Source organism: Aquila chrysaetos, chromosome 18 (genome assembly GCF_900496995.4).
Source record: "Aquila chrysaetos chrysaetos chromosome 18, bAquChr1.4, whole genome shotgun sequence".
In the NCBI taxonomy this organism is placed as follows: domain Eukaryota; kingdom Metazoa; phylum Chordata; class Aves; order Accipitriformes; family Accipitridae; genus Aquila; species Aquila chrysaetos.
Window position 1 is genome coordinate 4988830 of NC_044021.1, and position 22214 is coordinate 5011043.

General features: G+C 46.9%; 1 protein-coding gene across 1 annotated transcript in view; it reads right to left on the reverse strand.

The window, feature by feature from the left end:
* The window catches only part of MYO10 (myosin X), a 169831-nt gene extending 154011 nt beyond the window's left edge, over positions 1–15820 (reverse strand). The window contains exon 1 of the mRNA XM_030041607.2: positions 15533–15820. Coding sequence (XP_029897467.1) covers positions 15533–15553 — 21 coding nt within the window. The 5' untranslated portion in view covers positions 15554–15820. The remainder of the gene's footprint in view (positions 1–15532) is intronic.
* Positions 15821–22214: the final 6394 nt, after the last annotated feature.

Below are 22214 nucleotides of genomic sequence, written 5' to 3' on the forward strand. Positions count from 1 at the left end.
AGAAGTTTGTTTGGGGTTTTTTTTACCCCAATATACTGTACAAGTCTCTCCCTTGGATAAAATTGTATCCATTTATTTTTCATCTAAAAATAACTTATGGACACATTTACAGAAATAAAAGATGTGATTACATTCAATGGTCCTTCTGTTGTGAAAAAAAGCTTCCAGCAGAAATTTTTCCCAGCAAGTCGATTCTCAAATATTCAAGAGCGAGCACAGGCTGGTCGTGAATCGCCGCGAGTGCGCACACCTCCACAGCCGCCGCTCCCGAGGCAGCTGGGTGAGTAACGCGGACAGTGCTGTGCCACAGGTCTGGAACATCACTTGACCTGTAAAACTCAGCTACTGCTTTGCTTTACACAATAACGTATAATGTCAGACGTGGCAGCATTTTGCTCGTTTCAAGGAGAGCGCGATGCCCAATAAGTCTATTTTCTACACAATGCCTCCAACTTAAGACTTTTTTTTCCTCCTAAAAGCAGCTTTCATGCTACCATCTGGTGCCTGAAGGACACAGGCTGGCATGTAATTACCCCTACCCAGTCCTAATGCAATTCAATTTCTTCAGCAGTTAGGCACTACAAGACACGCTCTCCTTTACTCCTCACTTCACACACTGCTCTGCTTCCTTTCCGCTAAATTAAAGGAAGCATCACTGAGACTCAGACTTCTGTGGGCCAATACGGTAGCAACATTTGTACTCTTCCAAAGCCAGTTGTCTCTTAAGGACAGCTTCCTAAAAAGCCAAAAAATCTCCTACAGAACTTCAGAGTCAGTTCTGAACATCTCCACTACAAAAGTCACCAGCGGTAAATGTTCTTCCCTCAACACATGCCTTGCACTGCCTTGGTAAGGAGATGGCTTCATTAAAAAGAAAATAAAATTAAGTACAAATAAAAAAACCTCATTTTGTGCTTTCCAGGAACATGGCTGCAATAAAAAGAGCTCTACAGTCAATGCACAAATCAACGCAACATTGATCCCAAGGCGGGTTAAAAAACGGTGGTAAGTTAGACAAGTTATTCGTTAACAAAGCCGCGTCTGTGCGGAGAGCACAGAGACCCGATTGTGGCAGAGGCTCCCTGCCCTCGTCCCGCAGGGTACGGACACGGCAGCACCAGGGCTCCTGGGGAAAAGGGGGACGAGGCAGGACGCCTTTACGCGGGGCTGCGACAGCCGCTGCCGCCCGCCTGGGCGTCACAGCGGCGACGGAGAAGGGCGATTCCGTGTGCGCTCAGCAGCAAGCGTGAGAGCAGCTTTGCGGAAGCTGTGCGTGAACCACGGTCACTGCGACTTATATGTCATTTGTACCAAGATCAGCAGTACTTACCCACTGGGTTTTAGTCATTTTGACCAGTTACTGTTAAGTAGAGTTTGGGGGGTTTCCCGAGTCCCAACAGGGATGGTGTTCACAGACTCATAGACTGGATTGGGTTGGAAGGGACCGTTAAAGATCATCCAGTTCTCACACGCGCCCCCCCAGTCAGGAACATCTTTCCCCAGATGTTCATTAACCCTCCCGTGGCAAGCTTGGACTGTGACGTTTAGGAAGCCAAGTGACTTGTGCCCAGCTAGAAGCCAAAACCACAAGGTTTCACAGAACATGCTTAATTTTAAATACATTACAACTCTTCTCTAATTCAGGTGGAATGGTGCGTCCCGCATTCCCCCTGGGATTACCAACCTCGCTGAATCAAGATCTCTTTACTTATTTTAAGCAGAACAACTTCAGGAGATAAATGTCCATGGAAAAAATTACACATCCCGGTACTATGCAAGTCAAGGCGTCACATTTTGGAAACCTAAGCCTCAACGCTTTCTCCCACTGCTTGTTTTGGGTTCGTTATCTTTAGCCATGATCACATTGCTTAGCTACAGATCACCAAAACCCTAAAACTCTCCTGCACCTTTAAACCTACCCAGCCGCACGCCCTTCCTTCACCAACAAGTTCCCCCTCCTGCCCAGCCAGAAGCCGCTATCGCAGTCACTTGTTTGGAAAGCGCCAACGTCTGCTGATAAGAGAAGCAAAGCTCACGATTGGGAATGGACTGCTCACCTCTACTCCCCGCGGCTCTAAGAGACCTTTGTAACAGCCCTCTCCGCCGCCGGAGAGCTGCTCTGCAAAACGCACTTGTACGGAGCCACAGCGAGTAGGACACTCAAAACCAAACTTCTTCTGACTCAGGATAAGCCCGAGAGCATTGCATCTTTATTATTACTCTCCAAAAGGAGCCTGAGAAGCGTAATGTGTCCACAAATGCGCTTGGCGTTAAAGGGGAAAGAGGACACGACAAGTGTCAGTGCTTGGTCAGTCAACGCCAAGGCAGAAGAAATCTAGGTCTGAAGATGAAGGTCCTAGTTCTGCACCAGCGAAGTCAAGCAGAGGTTAATTATTATTTAGCTATTCATGCAAGCCCCCAGGTTCCTCACTTAATTAGGCTGAAACACAGCCAAGCGTAAAAGGCAGCTGCTTCTTTAAACAAAGACTTTAAACTAAAAATGTAATTTGTGGTATCAGCACCCTACGCAGTACAACTGAAGAAACCCAACGACCCAGACTGCACAAGGTGCCCCTCTGGAAAAGGTTAATCCCAACACCTGGAGATTAGGAAAACCTGCCTCCCCACCAAAGCCATTCCCAAACCTGGGGAAAGGGTCTGGAGGGCTCTTCCAGGGTCCCTCAGCGCATCGCTACTTCACCCTGGTCTGTGGCATCCTCCTCATCGCCACAGCAGCTGTCCTCAAGGAAGAAAACCAGCCTGCTCCCTCATGAAGTTGCAGACCAGGTTTCATTTTCCAAAAGACGAGACCTACTGACCCACTAGGTACACATTAGCTACTCCCTACCCTGTTTCCATATTGCTCACACGATCTCAGATATCATTTTAGAATAAAATTCAGTGTTTTATCAAAACTGTAAGCATACTGACAGAATAGCAACGCTGCCCTGCAGGAAACACAACTTATTAAAAGTGAAATTATTCATAAACTCATGTATTTGTTTCAGACTGGGACCAAACAGCTTTTGCCTTTTATGCAAGTATACTTGAAGACCTTTCTTTGAGCGGAAAACAGCACAAGTGCAGCTATTTTTAAAGCTATCTAAAAAATGGCAGGGCATGACATACCTTACTTTTTACCACACGGTAAAGATGAAAAACTGGAACAACTTCTCTCTTTTATCCGCCTGAGAGCCTAAATGAGTAACTCTTTATTTATAGCCACTAATGGTTACCACTTCTGAACTTATTTTTGCTCCTCAACAAACCGCCTTTCCAGCAGGGACTTTAAGCTTTCAGCTATTCAGATGTTTTTGTTATTTTTGCTCAGCATGGCTTTTGAGCTGTCAACAAGCTTCCCAGGTCATTGAAAAATAAACAAACAAACAAAAGGCAAATTTTTTTTTTTTTTTTTACTGTTCCAGTTAATTCCAACTACAAAAGTCAGAAAGAGGGAGCAGACGGACAAACCAATTGCAGTTTTTTTGCTTTGAAATAATCCTAAAGCAACTCATTGTCATATGTTTCCTCCTATGCAGACAGTCCCCCAGGTGTGCCAAATCATTTACTTGAATTTAAGAAATGGAAAAAAGCACATGTAATATACAAGAACATTAGGAAACATCAGCATTAGCAAGGAACAAAGGATTACTATAAAAAGAAGGCACAAATGTCGTATTTAGATCCACAGCAGCGAAGAGTACAAGGTATTATTTTCCCCCACCCCTCTCCTCTTCATTGGTAATAGGGAAAGGAAGCAAGAGCACACAGCATTGCAGCTGGAGTACAATAAAATATCAGCGAGCTAAATAAATATACACACCCACAAAAGAAGCAGCAGCTCATACAGCCATAGCTTTGAGCTTATTGACATAGCCTTTTCTTTTTTAAGGCACATACAAGGAGCATCCTAGCTTCCAGGTGTTCTCAGACCCTTCCACAGGTGAAGATGTAAAAAGCAGATTTCCCAATGGTCCCAAGCACAGGCTACCTCCAGCACTCTCAGGTAAAGCTCTCGCCATCTGACAGAGACCTGTTGAAATTTCTCCCTCTTCTAACAATTACAAAGATCTGATAAAAATCCAACTGTTTCCTGCAGAGCAAGTGGTAGTACCGTGGCTGTTCTTCTGGAGAGAAAGAACAACTCACTGACTACTAGTTACTCTGGTACAGCGTCTGGAACAAAAATTAGGGGAGAAGATGATCACATGACAACAAAATTAAAGTAGGCATTTTGGTGTCAATAAAAGTAAAAATGACAATTTTTACTACAATAATATTGCCACCGACGGAGCAGTACTAACAAATGCCAAAGTCTTATTTTTTAGCACATAAATTACTGCAGCTTTCTCAAGAATAACCCCAGATTTCTCCAATAAGCCTACGTGAAACTATCCAGAAGCACACCATTGCTCAATACCACCAAAAAAAAAAAAAAAAAAAACCACCTAAAAAGACCATCCTGAAAAGCCAGACTTCCCAAAATGTTGGCCTTTACAATACCAGAGACCCAACCAGAAAAAAATACACTCAAAACCTACAGCTAGGAAAACTCCAGCTGGCCTCAGGACAGCAACAGAAGATTATTCTCTGACTCCGACAGGAATTGCAAAGCCAAAAGAAAGCTTAATTTATGCATTTTAAAGCAGTGACCGGTCCAGCGAGGAGAGAGCCCTTTGAGCAGCAGTCCTGCGAAAGCCCCCGCTCCTGCTCAGAGCCCGACACCAGCTCCTCTCCTCCGCTTCCCCTAGGAACGCCTCGGGACATCCCCGCAGCCGTGTCACCCACGATCCCGCGCTGCAGGCGTCCGGACCTTTGCTGCCTCGAGTCCTTCTTGTCCCTTCAATTTAGCCACCAGTGAACGCTCACCCAACTCTTCTTTCCTAAGGAGAGACGACTCCCATCCACACGCCGATCAGGACGCACATCCCTGTGCTCTGGGACGGCCGCAGCCAATGCTGCGTACCAAAAGCTCTGCTGCTTTCCGGAGGGAAAAAACAAAAATCCCATGAAAACAGCAAAGCTTTTGTGGCCTCTCTGACTGCATAAAGGGACTGCGCACTTTTCAGGTCAAATATCTGCAAGCAATATAAAGGAGCGTTCCTGTCAGCAGCACGCAAGTTCAAGAAATCAAAATTCAGGATTACAGCTTGCATCTGCCTGACTCCAGAAGCACCTGGAATGCAGTAAATGCTGAATCCCTACCCAAAGAAAAAGGATCCCACAACTCAACGTTTTCCCTTCGCACTCAAGCATCCCAGTAAGGACTGCTAAGGAACAAGCCACCAACAAAGGACCACAGGACGCTCACAAGAAAACACACAGATTTGGGTACCACCCTCTGTCCTCCACCAGCTACTGATGGCACCTCCACCTTAATGGCACAGTAGAAAGGCATCCTACTGACAAAGGTGTAAATATACAGTAAGCGTTTAAACACAAGTATTTCACTACATTGCAATTATATTTATTCATGGGCTTCTGTACAACAACCCAGGGAGTTTACTACTGCACGAGGGCTGTAGCCATTTAAGGTCCCGAATCACCAAAGCAAAATGATGGCAGAAACGGCGCAAAAGAAACAGAAATTAGGAATAGAGACTCGCAAAACTAACACAAAACAGAGAATCGCCCTTTTGCTGCAAGCGCTGCGCAACTTTATGGCAAAATCCCATCCACCATCTGTTAAAACTTCTCAGATTTAGCACACAAAGTGTTAGAAATGTAATTGCAAGGGGGAAAAAAGGGGCTGCTGCGTGAATTATATTTTCTAGCATGGATCGGCTGCATTTGTTTATTCCTGAAAATAGCTTATCAAGTATCACACAGCAGAATCTGATTCTGGGATTTTCAACAACAAAGAGCTTGCTTCATCGGACGCTCCTCCTGGTACACGGTCTGAAAAGCAGCAGGAAATGCCACCCTTCAAAGCCCTGCTGTAAACGACGCTCTCATTTTCTTCTAGGGAATATAATTGCACACACCAAACCAACCTATCCATCGCACCCATCACCAGAGAACTGTAATGAGGAGATAAACCCTAATCCCAAAACCACAGTCTATATTTAATAAGGGGAAGAGATCCGAGAAGATGACCAACAAAGCAAGAAGCCTGAGCTACAGAATCAGCGTCTGCTCCTCGTCCCGACGTGAACTCCGGCATTCTGCCAACTTGGCTCCTTTCTGAAGCAAATAAAAATATACCCTAACCAAAATACACAGTTGGTTTTTGACCCACTAAAATGGTCAAATAGAAATGATCTCCACTGCTTCTGTAAACCAGACGGGTACATTAAACAAAGGGATTTGACTTTTCCTCAAGATAAACAACTCCATAAGAAAAACAATCCCATTCTCTTAACACATATATTTAACTTCATCTGAGTAAACATTTTAATGGCACGCTAAACAACAGCAACTAAAATAGGACCAAATAATCCATTTCCGATAATGCTATAAACATCAATACTTTTTCAAAACAAGGAATAAACTTCTCTTATCTCCAGTCCCCAAAACCAGGGCCAGTTTGGCTGAACGCAAAGGGGAAGCTTGAGAATCTTCCCAGAGAAATCCTGCATTTCTGTTAGCAAGGTCGGGAAGGAGGATAACAGACACATGCAGCGCACAACATCAAAACTATGCAAGGCTTTGCCAGCAGCACCACTTTTGCAGTCCAACATCATTTCAAGAACTACAGAAAAGTTTTCTCCAGATGCTGGAAAGTTCATCAAAATAAGTTTTCTAAAGCCTTTCGAAGGTTTGTAAGAGAAAGAGGGCCAAATGGTTTGGGGTGTTAACTTTGATGACAACTTTCAGAAATACTCCGCTTTGCAATTCCAGCTGGAGTTATTGGCAGCTAGCGCTCATCAAGCATTTGAGCCTCAGGTCTCTACCCGAGGTTATGCTACAGGCACCAAAATCAATCCTGACTTTGAGACCGTGATGGCAGGCTTGGGCAGCAGGGTGCCATTCTGCCGGCATTACCACGTCAAGAAGTTAAGAACATAAAAAACAACCCAAAAAACCCTCAGTACTTTTTAACGACTACCCCAGTATAGAGGCAGACATGCCACGATAAAAAGCCATTGGGTTAACTTGCTCAGGGTGGGAATGTAGTTTTGCCCCCAGGGGAAAAAGCAACAACTAAACATTTTCCCCTGCTAAGCTGTCCTTATGGCATCTGCCGTAAGGGCATTCTCCAAAACAAAACAGAGACTTCTATTAACACACTCTTGTATCACTGACCTATAATAAAGGATTATGAATAGTTTCCCAAGAATATATAGGAAAAGGCAACACCAACACATCAAAGTGCACTTAGCCTTTTATTTCCCGAGTCCTCCAACCCCGTGCATGCCATCGGCCAGGATCACGTGTGAAGGCACAGCCTGGCTCCTGCAGTCTGCCGCTGAGCTCCCCTCTCTTCCTTCCTCTTTCCCTCATTTGGAACAAAACAAAACCAAAACCCACATAATTTCACAGAAAGATTTAACCCATCTAACAGATGGGTTAAAGAGAATATTGATTTCTTCAATATTCTCCTTTGCTTAATATTCACTCAAAAATCTCAAGCGAGGCTCGCCACAAGATGAAGATTACATACTTCCAAAGAAAAGAAAGTCTGATACCATAAACCAGGCGAAATGCCCCACCAAAGCAATTTAAGTATTTGCTAAAATGTATTGACATACAAATACGGGAACCCTATTCAATTCTGAAGTCTGGCAGGCCGCTGGATGGTACAGGAGATTGATAAAGTCTGTCCTCCAGGATGTTTTCCTTCAGCATGCCATTAATCCTAGAAGGACTAAAAGGTATTCACCAACCTCCCCATTTAGGCTCTGCTCCAACATGCTTATATTTACCCACTGGGGGCAGGGCCACTGACACACATAAGAAACCCAGCTTAAGATGTATTAGATCTGAATTTTCAGTGCAAGTTCAGAAAACCATCCAAGTGACCAGTACCTTTTTCTTCTGAAGGCTTCCTTCCATACACAAGGGCAAACTGCAAAGTTTTCCTCAAAGCCTTAACAGGGCTGGAGTGCTCTTTGGGTTTTTTTCCAGTTACTGACTGCGACTGCTCCTTCTTAGTGAAAAATAACTAAGCACAATTGCTCGCTAGGAAAAATGACAAGATCTCACATAGAAACTCTGTGTTAAACCCCTCTACAGAGGTGTTTACACAAAATGGAAATGTTAACTTTGGTCAGTAAAACCAAACACACCCCAATTTCTGCCATGCTTCAAATCTGAACCAAAATTGGGTCTGTTCCTAGTAAGCTATTCAACACGGAAAAACATACGTTATCAAATTCCTCCAACATCACTCACGTTTGAGAATTCAATTAAAAAAAAAAAAAAAAAAAAAAAAAACCAACCCTCTAAACTTCCTACCAAGTAAGAAAGCTTTTACAGACCAGACTGAAAAGGCAGTCACTTGGCTGCAAAGGAAAACAGCACCTAAATAGAGAGCAAGTATTTACAATTATCAGTAAAACAAGCACAGGTGTGGCATGTTTACAGCTGAAACAACTCAGCAGCCTTCCCCAGTCAGTCACTGGTTTGCAGTGGAAAAGTGCTTGGCCAGTCTGGATGTCCATGGAACGACACCCCCAGACCTGGCTCTACACCGGCTGTCCAGCTGAGGACATCAAAAATGAGCAGAAACCGTATCTGGACCTACCGGAGATGACATTCTCGATCACTGACTCCGCAGAAATGAGTCTAGGAGTAGACAGTACGTTCTCCCCTAACACCCTCCTACTTCTTACAGGTACTTTTAGAAATAGTAGTAATCTTTCCTCATTCCTTCTGTCCTAACGAACCTTTCCCACTATACTTTTCCAATATAAAGCTCATATTTTCCACATAATAAAGCGGTAATTTCTTCTTCAGCATGGATATAGTTTACTTCACAAGGCAGATCTGGAGGATAGCTAATATCAGTTCCCATTCTGCATCCAAACTTTGAAAAGTCTTGTCTCTAAAAGAGTGGAGTGTTTGAGCTACTTAATGGACTTCTAACCAAAAGGATAATCCACTTAACCATTCTTAACCAGCGGGTTGTCCAAAACAAAGTTGCATTACAGTAAATATGACCAATGGGTAATGCTCAAATTTCAGACATACACAGGACATCTCAGAAAATCCTAAATAATTAAAAAAAAAAAGAAAGCACCACCATGCAGAATTTGAAGCAAGGATACCCAAAACCCAGTAACTCGCCCTGAACTCTTGCCCCACCACTAAGGCATCCTCCTTCATGTCTCACTAATGGTTTAAAATGTCATGTGATGATAAATAACAGGAAGATCAAGAGAAATGAGAACGCCTAAGCCATGACCCTCTCACACAACCCTGAAGTCATAGTCAATCTAGCAAGTTTTGAGGTCACATCCCAAAATTGTAAAGTAGCCACAATTAGTGACTTAATGCTGGTAATTCTTCCCCCCCTCAGCAAAAATCTTAATTCAGAGTGACTTTTTACCTCCTGCCCTTCTACCAGGCTCCACCCAAAACTATGTTCTTGGCTCTGACCACAGCTGGGGACTGTGATTCACTAAGGAAAAATACCAGCCCTGCGGCTGAAAACGTTGGTGAGATCAAACTACCCAGAGGACACACTTCCCTCCAGAACTGCCACGGGCACGCAGTCACCACACCGGGCGTGCAAGGGATGGGGCTGCTGCTCTCGCCCCTCGCAGCAGACTGCAGCATCTTCCACTGGGGCTGCATCCCCCCCAGAGACACAAAAAGCCACTTCTCTTGCTAGAATCGGGGGGTTTTTTTGAAGTTTAACATCAATATTCGCTCCCCATAGTAAATGGGAAAAAAAAAAAGAAAAAAAAAAGAAAAAAGAAAAAAAAAGCAGGCATGTTATTCACTTGCTAGGGGTTAGGTCTGCATTTGTTCTGTGCGAACACAGTGACACTATATAAATACACACATGTGCACCAACACACAGAGGCAAGGACCCACCAATTTTCCTTCAGCTATCTTCTAAAGCCAAAAAACAGATTCATGAGACTACATTGGTCTTACCAAGCTGAAACCCAAGATTCAGCTAAAATCACCACAGCAGAAGCACAACGTGGTACAACTGACCCAATCGACAGCGTAATTATGGTTATACTCTCCACATGACACAGAAAGCTCAAGCTCCCCTTCCTTTCTCTCTCCTGCCTCCACGGAAAAAATTGTGGAGCGTTTCTGAGAAAAGCCCATGCCTCTCATCTTCAAAAATAAGTTGGGACTGGCCATGCTTTCAAACACAATTCCCTTTTAGCAGGCAGCAGGCTCCAAAACGAAAAAAGAGCCAAAGAGGTTCAAAACCTTCAGTATCGCCCATACACAAATGGGCGTTCATCAAATGAAAATACTTATAAAGAAGAAAATCTGGTTAGAGCAAAATAGCTTACACACAAAGTGCTGACACAAACATACAATTAGGGAAAAGACCAAAAAAAAAAAAAAGTAACATTTCAGCGAGGGTGTCACCAGAAGGCAAAAAAAAGCCAAGACTCAGAAGCAGCCAAGACTTCTGTAATGGTGGGGGTTTCACAGCTCCCCCTTGGTTGGAGTCTGACTGAACATACCTAAAAAACCACGAGCAGACCCTGCACAATGTAGAGCCTCTATTGCCAATTTCAATAGTTATGTGTTTTGCAGCTTTAAGAGAATTCTTGTGTCATTTTACAATATTCGTGGTGCCAGCAGGGCTGCTAGGCTCCAGCCCAGCGATGACAACTATGCTTCAGTTGCACAAATCTATCTTATGAAAGGCACATGTGAAGTACGTGTAGTAGGCAGTCACGATGACGTGCTACCGATGAGCTGAACGTGATTTCCCAACTTACAGAAATAAACCTGCAAAAACTTTCTTTTCTTTCCAACTCGGTAAGGTAGTCCTGAGCCCCCTTGAAACGTTTTCTACTGAAAACGGAATGGTCTCTAAGTAACCTAAAAATAACTGTTGACAAAACAACCACCAGCTTTTAAAAAAACTAATTACGAGAAGGAGTCACAGCTCAGAAACTTTGGAAAACACAGCCAATGTCAACAGTGGAAAGAGGCACTGCTCCCGCTCGGCACGGCTTTGGCACTCAGAAGCCCTCCAGAAACGTAACCTTCATGCCATCGCTCATGGGATGATGGTTTTGCCCCACCGGTCTGAAACACAACTTTGCTGGTGTAAGCGTACACCAATATCACAAGCTGGAACGTCAGACCCACGCTTGTGCTATCAGTAAAACACTTCTAAATGAAAACTAGGAGACTTCCGAGATTGTCCTAAATGCATACGCTATGCTGCGCAGCCCAGCCAGAATCCGTGTGTATCGATGCAGAAATTTATTAGCGTCGCCAGATTTTCACTTCAAGAGCAGAAACTTGGCAGTGCCAAGGTCACTTGGTGGCAGAGGAGATGGTGAACATCTCCCAGGTCTCCATGAAGGACTCCACGCTGGGAGGCAGCGATCTTCCAAACGCTGCAGCACAGGAGCACCAAGGAAAAAGTTTGCTGCAAGCTGCGTATCCGAAATAAGAGCTTCCAGGCCAGCAGATACCTCCTCCAACAGCTCTCCCTGAAGCGAAGTTCAAAGCCTCAGAATTAATTTTTGCCCCATATCCTTCCCACAGAGGGAGGTTCAACGCTTGCTCCTTCAGGACATGTGCTGGGAGCCCTGCCCATAAAACAGGGTACACAAGCAAATATGTGCAACTGCGGAAAGCAGAAATGAAGGAAACCGTTCTGAACCGGAGGTGCCAGCAGTACTGCTAAAAATAAAAGCATGCTGGGCACAGAATATCTGCTGCGCCTCAAAAGAGGCTACCCGGCAGTTCCCAATAAACCTCTGTGCAGCATTAGGGAAACACCAGCAGGACCTCTATGATAACAACGCTTTCATAACACTCTCCTTCAACATCATCTAACGCTCTCCTTCAACATCATCTAACGCTCTCCTTCAACATCATCTACATGCTAGACAGAAGGCAGGAGATACGAGTTGTCCTCCCCCCTTCTCTTCCAATTGTGGAAATTTGCAGGGGTGGGTTGGAATCCTTTGTCTTTTAAGCTTGGCAGCAGCTAAACGCAATCAATCGCTGCAGCCACCGCTGCACACGCTGTGCCGCAAGCTGCCCGGGAGCTGCGCGCCCGCTCGGAGGGCAGGTTTGGAGAAGGTGACCTCCAGAAGTCCCTCCCAACCTCAACCACTCTCTGACCTCAGCTGGGCCAGCAACTGCCACGCTCCTCCTGCGACAAGGACAGCGGCCGTGTCTGCAACACACCGCAAATATTGAGCAAAGCGACTCCCCGCGTAAGAGGGGGAAGACGAACTCGACTTCTGCACCCGCTTCCCCTGCTGCCCTGGTGAGCGCTGCTTGGGAACTGCAGATGCCGAATAGGCAGTCTGAGCTTCCCTCTCCTGCCTTTTTTGTGCAAAATGTCCTTGTGTTCCTTCTCACCTTGAAATTACTCTCCTCCTTCCCTCGTGGCACACATCCCCTTTTAGCAGGGATGCGTTCTCACTGGAAAAAAAGAAGTCTGACCTCAGCTACCACAGGAGACTGCTCCCTCGCGAGCACCCTAGCTGTTGGTAAAACATATGGGAACGATTTTTTCAGGCTGTTTTGAGCAACACAGCCAAATGGCTCTATTGCACACATCCATACTTTTAATTCTGAGTATGGATCTCCAGGATTTCTACAGGTTTTAACACTTTATATATGAAAATATGACTAGGTAAATATAATGAAAAAGTTACGATTCCACCATCCACCTTCCTTGAAACACCAAAAGATAGCACAGATCAATCAACAGCCTGAAGTAGTTTTAAAAGTCTCAGAAAACACTTCTCCTCTGGATTTAGAATGCAACTTTGTAATTACTTTAATATCTTCCAGGAATAAAAGCATTTTGGGGAGTAAGTTCCTGGGCTGACTCTTCTAGCCTAATTCTTTACTCAGAGCCTTTTTTTTTAATTGGCTGAGCTAGAAAACTGGGTTAGGGATGGAGATCAAGGCTCTTCTGGAGACAGATACACCTGCTTGTCATCCTAGAAAAATAAAAGCCATATAAGCAATAGCAAAGGAAGGAAACCGGGCGGCAAGACTGAGAAGTCAAAAAGCTGTTAAGCCTCCGACGACGGCAGCATCGGCCGATCGGCGGGAGCTTGGCGTTATCCCACACCTCGCTGAACGCGGCAAGTCCCAACAGGAGTGCCTTCTCTGCGACGCGTGCATTCCTGCACTGCAGCAGTATCTTACCCAATGGCCTCGTATTGTTCCAGCGAGCATCGTCCTATACTGAGAGCAGGTTACAATCACCACCTAGCTATGGAAAAATATGGGAGAAATAGTAACGCAGGGGATTTTTTCCTGTAACACCTCTTAGTTGTACAGTATTTTTCTACAACAGCCAGACCTGAAGATACTCTGGCTTCCAGCACAGTGAAGCGGGCCTCCTTGGTAACGCTAAGGACCTCTATGAAGGGCCAGGATATACCCTTCTCACCTACTACTAGCTTTTCTCCCAAAACATAATTATATCAGCGGACTCACATCACTGCAGAACAGGAGCAGAGCAGACCAGGCCTGCTACCTGTGCCTTGCATCCAGTTTCCTCCTTCTCCGCGCTACAACTTATTTTAAGGAGAACAATAATTCTCCCAGATAAGTCAGCAAATATTTTTGTAAAGAGCAGCTGCAGGATGTCTGCCTCGCACAAATTAAATTACCCAGCTAGTGGCTCGATCCAGTGCCTTGAACAGACGTTTTTCTGTGGTAGCTGGGTCAGGCCCAGTGCATTTCTGCTATTGTGCCTTCCGCTCCCTATATGTGATTTACATACGCTCCGGTGTGAGGAAAGGAAAATGTTTATACTTATGGGTGGGACTTTGGATGCAGATTAAAGTCAAGGTGCTATACTTACTGATCTTTTAAAGTAATATCAACATGTTGAAAGGGAGCAAGAGTTCTTAAGAAAGATCAAAGTCCGCATGCAGCAACCACAAATTAACATAAATACATGCTGAAATACTAACACAGACTGGCAAAATTTACTTGCTTTTTCCCCTGGGCAAGTAATTTTGGCTAATAGGGGAGTCAAAACCATTAACTCTCTTCTTCACCTTTATGTAGGGCACGCTACTGTACTTTGTGTCAGAGCGAATGACTCTTCAGATTCATTTTGCAAGGCTAGGCTAATACTACCGTATTGCTCACGGCTTGCAAGCTTTTGAAAGGCGAGGGCTACATCCTCTATAGGGAAGGAAAAAAAAAAAAAAAGGCGCAATATTACTACTTAACTCAGACGTTTTGAAAGTTAATCCCGCGTTTCTTCCTTCTTATTGCGCTTGACAGAACTTTTGTCGTCTGACAAATGAAAAGCTAACAAGTAGTAAGGTGTATGACCTTCTTTTATTTGAGTAATTACTATTCTGGTAGACAGATCACCTATTTTTCTTGTGGGAGCACCAGCGGCAGCACCGAGGAGGACACGAGGGAAGTTATTTCATGAGGGCAAAGGACGGTTTTGCAGCTTAATCACAGTCCTGTAAAACAGATGCCTGGCCTGTATTTACAACCCTGAGAGCGCAACTGCTTCGGCAAGGGGTGCGATTAAAGCAATCGCGCAGCCAGTCACCAGAAGTCACGACGCAGACGCGAGCTTTGCCGGCGACCTACGAGCACAACACGCGCACAGAAGTCGCTGCACTAATACCGGACACCTTGTGTTCGTAAGGCTGCGTCGACGGTGAAATATCGTTGTATAAAATTCAGCTAGTTTTAGACCAGAAGCGGACCCGCGTCTTGATTTTTAGGGTTTATCCCGAGTAAGCAGCGGCGTGTCTTTGCTTTGGTTTCCTCACCGGACACGACGCAGCTGCCAAGACCCCCAAGAGAACGGCGAAGCTCAGACCGCTTTCGAGACTGAAGCCCTGTTACTTCGCGTTTTGTGTCGGAACATCTCGCCTCTGCTTAACAGCGTGCGCTTCGCGAACGGACCTTAAAGAAAAGGCAGCCCGGCAACAGCCCCGCTGCCGAAACCTCCGTCAGCTGAAGCCCCCCGTGCCCACGCGAGGCAGAAAAAGCCCACTCCCCGGCTTCCCCGCAGGGAAACCCTGAGGCTGGGGTGTCAGGGGCAGGAGGGAAGCCCGGGGACCCCCGCCGGAGCCCACGGCAGCCAGCTCCCCGCGGGGGAACCCGGTCACCGGGGTCCCCCCCCCCCGCCCCGCTCGCCCTAACGAGCCCCAATTAGCGCCGAACGCCTGCCCGCCGCTTCCCGAACGCCGAACGCTCGCGGCCCGAAGCCGCTGATAAATTTGGGGACACACACACACACACACACACACAGACGTTCTCCCCCCACCCGCTCCCAAAGTCGCGACCTCCCCCCCCCCAGGGGCTGCTCCGGCAACCCCCGCTGCAAAGCCGAGGAGCTCGGGGACTTCCCCGGAGCCCCTTTTACCTCACAAAGCGACCCCCACGCTGGAGGAGGAGGAGGAAGATCCCGCCGGCCCTCACTCACCTCCGCCAAGAAGTTGTCCATGGTGGCCCCTGGGCCCGCCCGCGGGTGCGCAGCGCCGGGCCCCAGCCGCGCACCATGTGCCGCTGCCGCCCGGCCCGGCCCGGCCCGGCTCGGCCCCAGCGAGCCGCCTCAGCCGCCGCGCCGCTCCATCGCGCCCCGAAGGCCGGCCCGCTCTGCCTTTGTCCGCCCTCCCTCCCTCAGAGCCGCTCTCCCGGGCGGTCCCGGCAGCTCATAGCCGCCGCCGGCAGCCGGCGGGAGGAGGGCAGCGAGGAGGAAGGAGGCTCCCACCGCCGCCACACGCTCCCGCCCGGGGCCGCCCCGTCCCGTCCCGCCGGGGCTGAGGCGGAGGCGGAGGCGGGGCCGGGGCCGCCCCGCTCCCCTCCCTGCGCCGGGCTCCCGCCGCGGCCCCGGCCCGCCGCCCCCTGCGCGGCGTCGCACCGCCGAGCCGTGCGGAGCCGCCACCGACGGGGCGGGGGGGGGGAAGGAGGCGTCCCCGCGGGCTGCCGCTGCTTACGGCGAGGTCTCGGTTAAGTTCCCGGCGCGGTGGGGTACGGGCTCTCGCCGGCCGTACCTAAACCCGCGCTGCCGCAGCCCCTGCTTCCCGCCGAGAGGACGGCGCGGGTCAGGTCGCCTTCGGGCCACCTCCGAGGCACCCGCCGGGCTTCGTTCGGCAGCTCGCTCTGTAGTTTCCCCCAGTCCTTTACAGTTTTGCAAAGCAGAATTTCATCTGGGGGGGTGGGGGAATATTCCCTGTCCGTCGTTTCGCACCCTTGCCCTGCGGTAAGTAACAAGGAACACGGCGAAGGAGAATCGGATCTTGCGGACGCGGGTTTATTTCGCTCACGTTACGGAAAGAAACGTACCAAAAATAAGTTACAGCCGTAAAGAAAGCGAACGCGGGATTCGGGCTTTTGGTCGCAGGCAGAATCCTAACATTGCTTTGGGAGCTTGAGCACGTGAGGAGTGATACGGGGGACCGGCCCTCGACACCAGAAATAATCACGAGCGTGCAACTCTCATTTTTCTTACGGTGTCACAGGAGCTGACGAGTAAAGCACAACGAGCACCGCTAAAAAGGCAAGTTTAAGAATACAAACACTACACAAGGAAAAACATTCTTCCTTCATCTTTGTGTTCAAAAAAATACAACAATGTGAACGAAGAGGAGAGCGTGCAAAAGCGGTTTGGCTTTGAGATACGTCATGTCCAAAACGGGGTTCTGCTCATCGTGGAGGTTCACACGGCGACGTCCAAGCAAACTGCTGTGCCACCAAGGTCAGAGCTGGGACGAACCAGCACCAGAGGGACCTTCTGTCGAACGGGGACCTGCTGGAGGCTGCGCGGGGGCTGCGGCTGCCCACCCCGTCAGACAGAAACAACGCGGGGCGAAGCCTTCAGGACAACTGCCTCGGACGCGGCCACCCTTCTTCCAGCCCCCCCTTAGTCTCTACGCCCAGGAATACAGGTCGTACCTTCCTACGGTTGCATTGAAACTCAAGGTTTGCAGAGGATTTCACCTGAATTCGCCCGTCTACACACTACCAACTCGCAGTGGAGTTAGCCTAAGTAGCTATTCCACTGTAGATTATATGGTATAAATCCCAGTGTGGAAGCTCTGTAACTCTATTCCAAACTACCGTGCTTCCAAAGTTACTCCAGGGGAATAGGGTTTTTTCCACAGTCACTGTGCCAGAAAGCTTCCCCACTCAGACAAGCCCTAATTTGGGGAGGGCTGAGTCAGATCAGAGGTATTTATTAAGTTATTTTGACTTCTGATTGAGTACTTTGTTTGACACCATGCTATTGGAATGTAACGCGCATGTCTGGCTACTGCATTGCACGTACTCAGGTCTACGAAGTACAACAACGTAGGAATTCATGAAAACCTTGAATCTGTCATCCAATAAAAGCAGCCTGTGCTTTTTTAAATGAGCATTTCAGTAAATGACAACAGAATAGGACCAGTTTTATGCAGCCTAAAAATACACTGCAGAAAGAATGAGTATTCTCTTGTGGTGTGGATGTATTGCAAAAGACTGAATAACTCTTAAGACTTTTATTAGGATTTAGAACAACTGCAAAGAAGCACAAGCAGGAGGGGTCTAGGAAGAGGGATTTGGGGAGCGGAGGGGAAGGGAAGAGCAGTTTGTACAGTCACTCCAACAAGCTGCTTCCTTCTCTCCTTCTTTGTCTTCTCGTGGCAGTCCCGCTCGCAGTTTGTAAGGGCTAGCATCTGTGTCTCATAGGAAAGGGGTTTTGAAACACAGCGTTTCCTTTTCCCACTCTGAAAATGACCCCAAACTAGTTTCTTACTCATTTTATGCAACTGTTTTGGAATTTGGAAAACCCCACAGATATGCTGTACAAAGCTCCCTACATCTATGAACATCTGGGGACTTGGCCAGTTCTACACAGCTCCAATTTTCTTTTAATCGGTAGAAATTCCTTCACCGATTGTGTGCCTAAGGTAAATTACTTCCTTTTGAAGCTGCTCACATGCAGGCCGGCTCAGTTTTCAGCCCGGGTGAGGACCAGGAATGGACCGAAGGCTCACCTCCACGTCCCCGATGAGACACCTCCTCGCTGGCCAGAAAGGTCTTCCCCACCTTGCGCGGGTGGTCGGTGGCGAGGTGAGGTGGCTGGCCAGCGGGCCGGTCGTGATTTAACCCCGGCCGGCAACTAAGCACCACGCAGCCGCTCGCTCGCTCCCCCCCCCTGCCCAGTGGGATGAGGGAGAGAACTGGAAAAAAGAAGTAAAACTTGTGGGCTGAGGTAAGAACAGTTTAATAATTGAAATTAAAAAATAAAATAAAATAATAGTAATGAAAAGAAGATAACAAAAAGAGCATGAAACAAAAGCCAAGAAAAGACAAGTGATGCACAATGCAATTGCTCACCACCCGCTGAACAATGCCCGAACAGCAATCCCCCCCTCGCAGCCAAGTCCCCCCAGTTTCTATACTGAGCGTGACGGTCTATGGTATGGAATATCCCTTTGCCTAGTTCGGGTGAGTTCTCCTGGCCGTGCTCCCTCCCAGCTTCTTATGCACCTGCTTGCTTGAAAAATCCTTAATTTAGGATAAACGCTACTTAGCAACAACTAAAACATCAGTGTGTTATCAACATTGGTCTCATACTAAATCCAAACCACAGCACTATACCAGCTATTAAGAATAAAATTGACTTTATCCCAGCCGAAACCAGGACAGGGCCCCTTTCCCCCAGCCTTTCTCTTGCTCCATGCAGTACAGCTTCGGCATTTGCTAGATTGGCTTTACTCTCAGCTGGTCTGTTGGACCGTTTTAATATTCCTCACTTACTGAGATTCGCTGCATTACATGGGTCAGGTCACATCTTCACCCAGCTTTTCTGACCTTTCTTCCCTCTACCGGTAGTTGCTAAAGTCCATGTTTGACCAAAATGTCTCACGGAAGACAGACATCTCTTCCTTCCCTAGCTCCAAAGTAATCTTAGCAGCTGCAGCTTTCATAAGACCCTGGACTTTTAAAACAGATTTTAACTACTCCTGTCTCTGTCAACGACTGGAAACGTCCCATGGCATGCAGCTCTCTCTATTTCTGCTCTGGAGGCAAACCCAACTTACTGGCTGAAGCCCAGTTATTTACAAATCATGTGTTTTGCCTGAGCCGTGTTTCTTCACAGGGAATTTCCACAGACCAAATTTGTAGGACCTTTTTTTAAAGATTTATTGCACCTGCATTTATTACAAAGTTCACAGACATGACTGCATCCCAACGAACCATTAATTCATTCAGTACCTCGAGCACGCATGGGCAAGGTGGGGGGAGCCCCAGGGGGGCGGGTGGTCAGGGACGGTCAGGGCTGGCGGTGCCCTCGGGACCGTGACAGTAACCGTGTTTGAAACCAAACAGGTTGTTCTGTTGCAAGTCCCACGTCTTTACTGGTTCTTACTGTTCATGATGATGGTTTTTGTGCATTTCACAAATCCTGCTCCCCGTTCAATAAGCAAAGACTCGTTCGATTGCCCCAACCTTAATACACAATCTGTGGGGAGCATCTTTGTGCTAAAAACCTCTATATTCTGTGATTTTTTAAAAAGGCTGACGAGTTTTCATTACATGCATGTGATGCTTTGTTCTTGCCTGGCTTACCTGATTTTTGAGTTGCCATTTTTCCACAGCAGTATCATTGAAGTGACTGATTTTAGCTTTTGCACGCCTGACAAAAGGTTTCTTGCACAAAAGCTTTCCCTCTGCATCACCCTCTGGAGAAGCTTTCCTTCCCTACTGACTGCTCCGAAGCAGGTTACCTGCCTTACCCAACAGCACTGCTACCCCTTCTGTCGGACATGTGGATCGTTTTCAGTCAAAGAATCAAATGATCTATTCAGTTAATTCAATCTTATTAAGTAAAAGGAGCCTAAATTAAAGTTCTCACCAAAATGAGGCAGTGTGTTTCTTTGCTCACAGCTCCAGGCCTCATTTCATCCAGTACTCTCTCTAAAATTTGCTCTCAGATTTTTCCCCATGGGGTCTTTGTCCACGGTATACTTCATTTTCAGAGTGGCTTTGCATATGGTCTACATTTCTGGTAAGAATTCCTGTTTCTTTAAACTTACTCCAAAAGAGGAGTTTAACCACTACTTGTGTTTGTTCTCCAGGGCTGCTATTGCACTTGTGAGCTCTAGTAAGGTTTCACCTAACTAACTTTTGCTAGACAAGATGTTTGGCATTGACATTGTCCAACAAAACCTCAGAGTTCAAGCGCAAGGCGTTACTGGAGAAGCAAATATTTATTTCTGTAGTGGGTGACAGCGTACAGGCAGACTGCTAGCACAGAGCACAATTTGCTACCATGCAAGTTTTGAAGGATACAATGAAAGAAAAGATTGCTCCAGCCAAAATTGTCACTATCTGTGCAGAGCAAAAACCCCAGATTCCTCACGTTCTTGTCCATTGTAACTCCTTCGCAAGCACATGCTCAGGTTTCAAAGCCAGTTCCAGGTCATGGTCCTAGCTTTCAAAATAATGAATGGATTATCTTCAAATGAATACCCAACAACAGGGCTGGACAGTCTTCCTCTTTTTCTGAATCCTGCTTGTAGTAAGCCAGCTCTCCCCGTGTGCTGTACCGGGAGCTAAGTGTCTGACAAGCAGTTGTGAACTCTGTGAGATGCGAGGCGCTTCAGCGTTAGGTCCTGTTATGCTGAACTACGTCTTGCCAGGACGAGCCTAGCCCTTAAGCGTGACAAGCAATGGATCAAATGAATTATTCATGTTCACAGATGAACTTTAGTTATTAACCTCTAGGAGTAATAAATAAATAAAAAGTGAAGAGCCGGCAGATTTTTGTAACAGCTTCATTTATAGCTACTGTAACATAAAGGCATTTCAACATTTTCTTTTTATGTAAACAACCTCCCAGTAGGAATGAAGAAAAAACAGCTGGGAAACACTTTCTTGGCTTCTTCAGCCTCCCTCTCTCTTCTGGATCCCAACAGCTTCTTCCAGCACTTTGACCTCCTTACACCCTAATTCCCTGGATTGTAGTTTCAGTGCAAGTACTTTTACGGAGTCCTGGATGAGAAAAAAATAACAGCGGTAGTGGTCCCACACAAGAATCACAGACACCACGGATGTGATACCTTCCGTGCTGCTGGGCTGACCACATATCCAAACCAGGAGGCCGATTCCTTGTTTGGGATGTACAAATCCAAAACTGTTACCATGGAGCTGGATTGCCATACGACAGTGCATTTAACCCTCTCAGCTTAGGGTCTGGCGAAGTGCATTAAGTACATGTTGTTATACCCGGTTTCTGACCAGAAGCTCTACCTGGGAGATTCTAAGTTTTATTTTCCACATAAGAAAATGGTCTCTATTACAAGATTTCGAAATACAGTTTCACCGACCTCAGCCTTTTTTTCCCCATGATGCCGAGCCACCTCTTGATTTAACAGCTGGCAGCACTCATATGAAGATGGACAGTTTTCTTTCTACCTCCCCATATTTTTACCTATTTCCTGAAGTCTACTCAGCCCCCCAGGCATTGCCTTGCTCTCCCCTGCTTATGATCCTCAGGCTGTTTCCTCACTCCATCCCTCGTATCATGAAGCGACCTGCTTCCTTCTGGGCCCTCCAGGCAGCACCACTGCTCGTGGCGGCGGGCTCACGTTCTGTCACCCTTGGCTGTCTGAGCCTCATCGACCCTGCATCTCATTTCAGACCGCTGCTGCATTTCTTCCTTGCCAGCATCTTTTAATCCGGCTCTTCTTCTCTTACGTGCAACCTATTAGTTTTAATTCTATTTATCAGTTTTTAGAGAAGATACCAACAGAGAAAGTTGTATTGTACAGGAACATTGGTTTATCACGTGAAGATATCTGCTGGAAGAAAAACAGAGGAGTGGCAGACAAAAGCTATCAAAAAGCTTAGAATCAGCTAAGGGGTAAAGACAGTGGGAAAGCATAAGAAAAAGCATAAAAAGCAATGAAAGCTTTTCTCATCTTCTTCTGAATCAGACCGCGAATGTGTTTTCCTTGTCTTCACCCAGGAAGCCTGTTTAAAGACGTGTTTAAAGGCAACTTCTCGTTGCAAACCCTGCAGTCACAGTTTATGCACGCGTTCATCTATCAGGTAGTCAGAGCTGTGCAGAACGTCGCTACCCCTCTCTGAAGGTCACCAGCCCCCGAGCAGAGCCC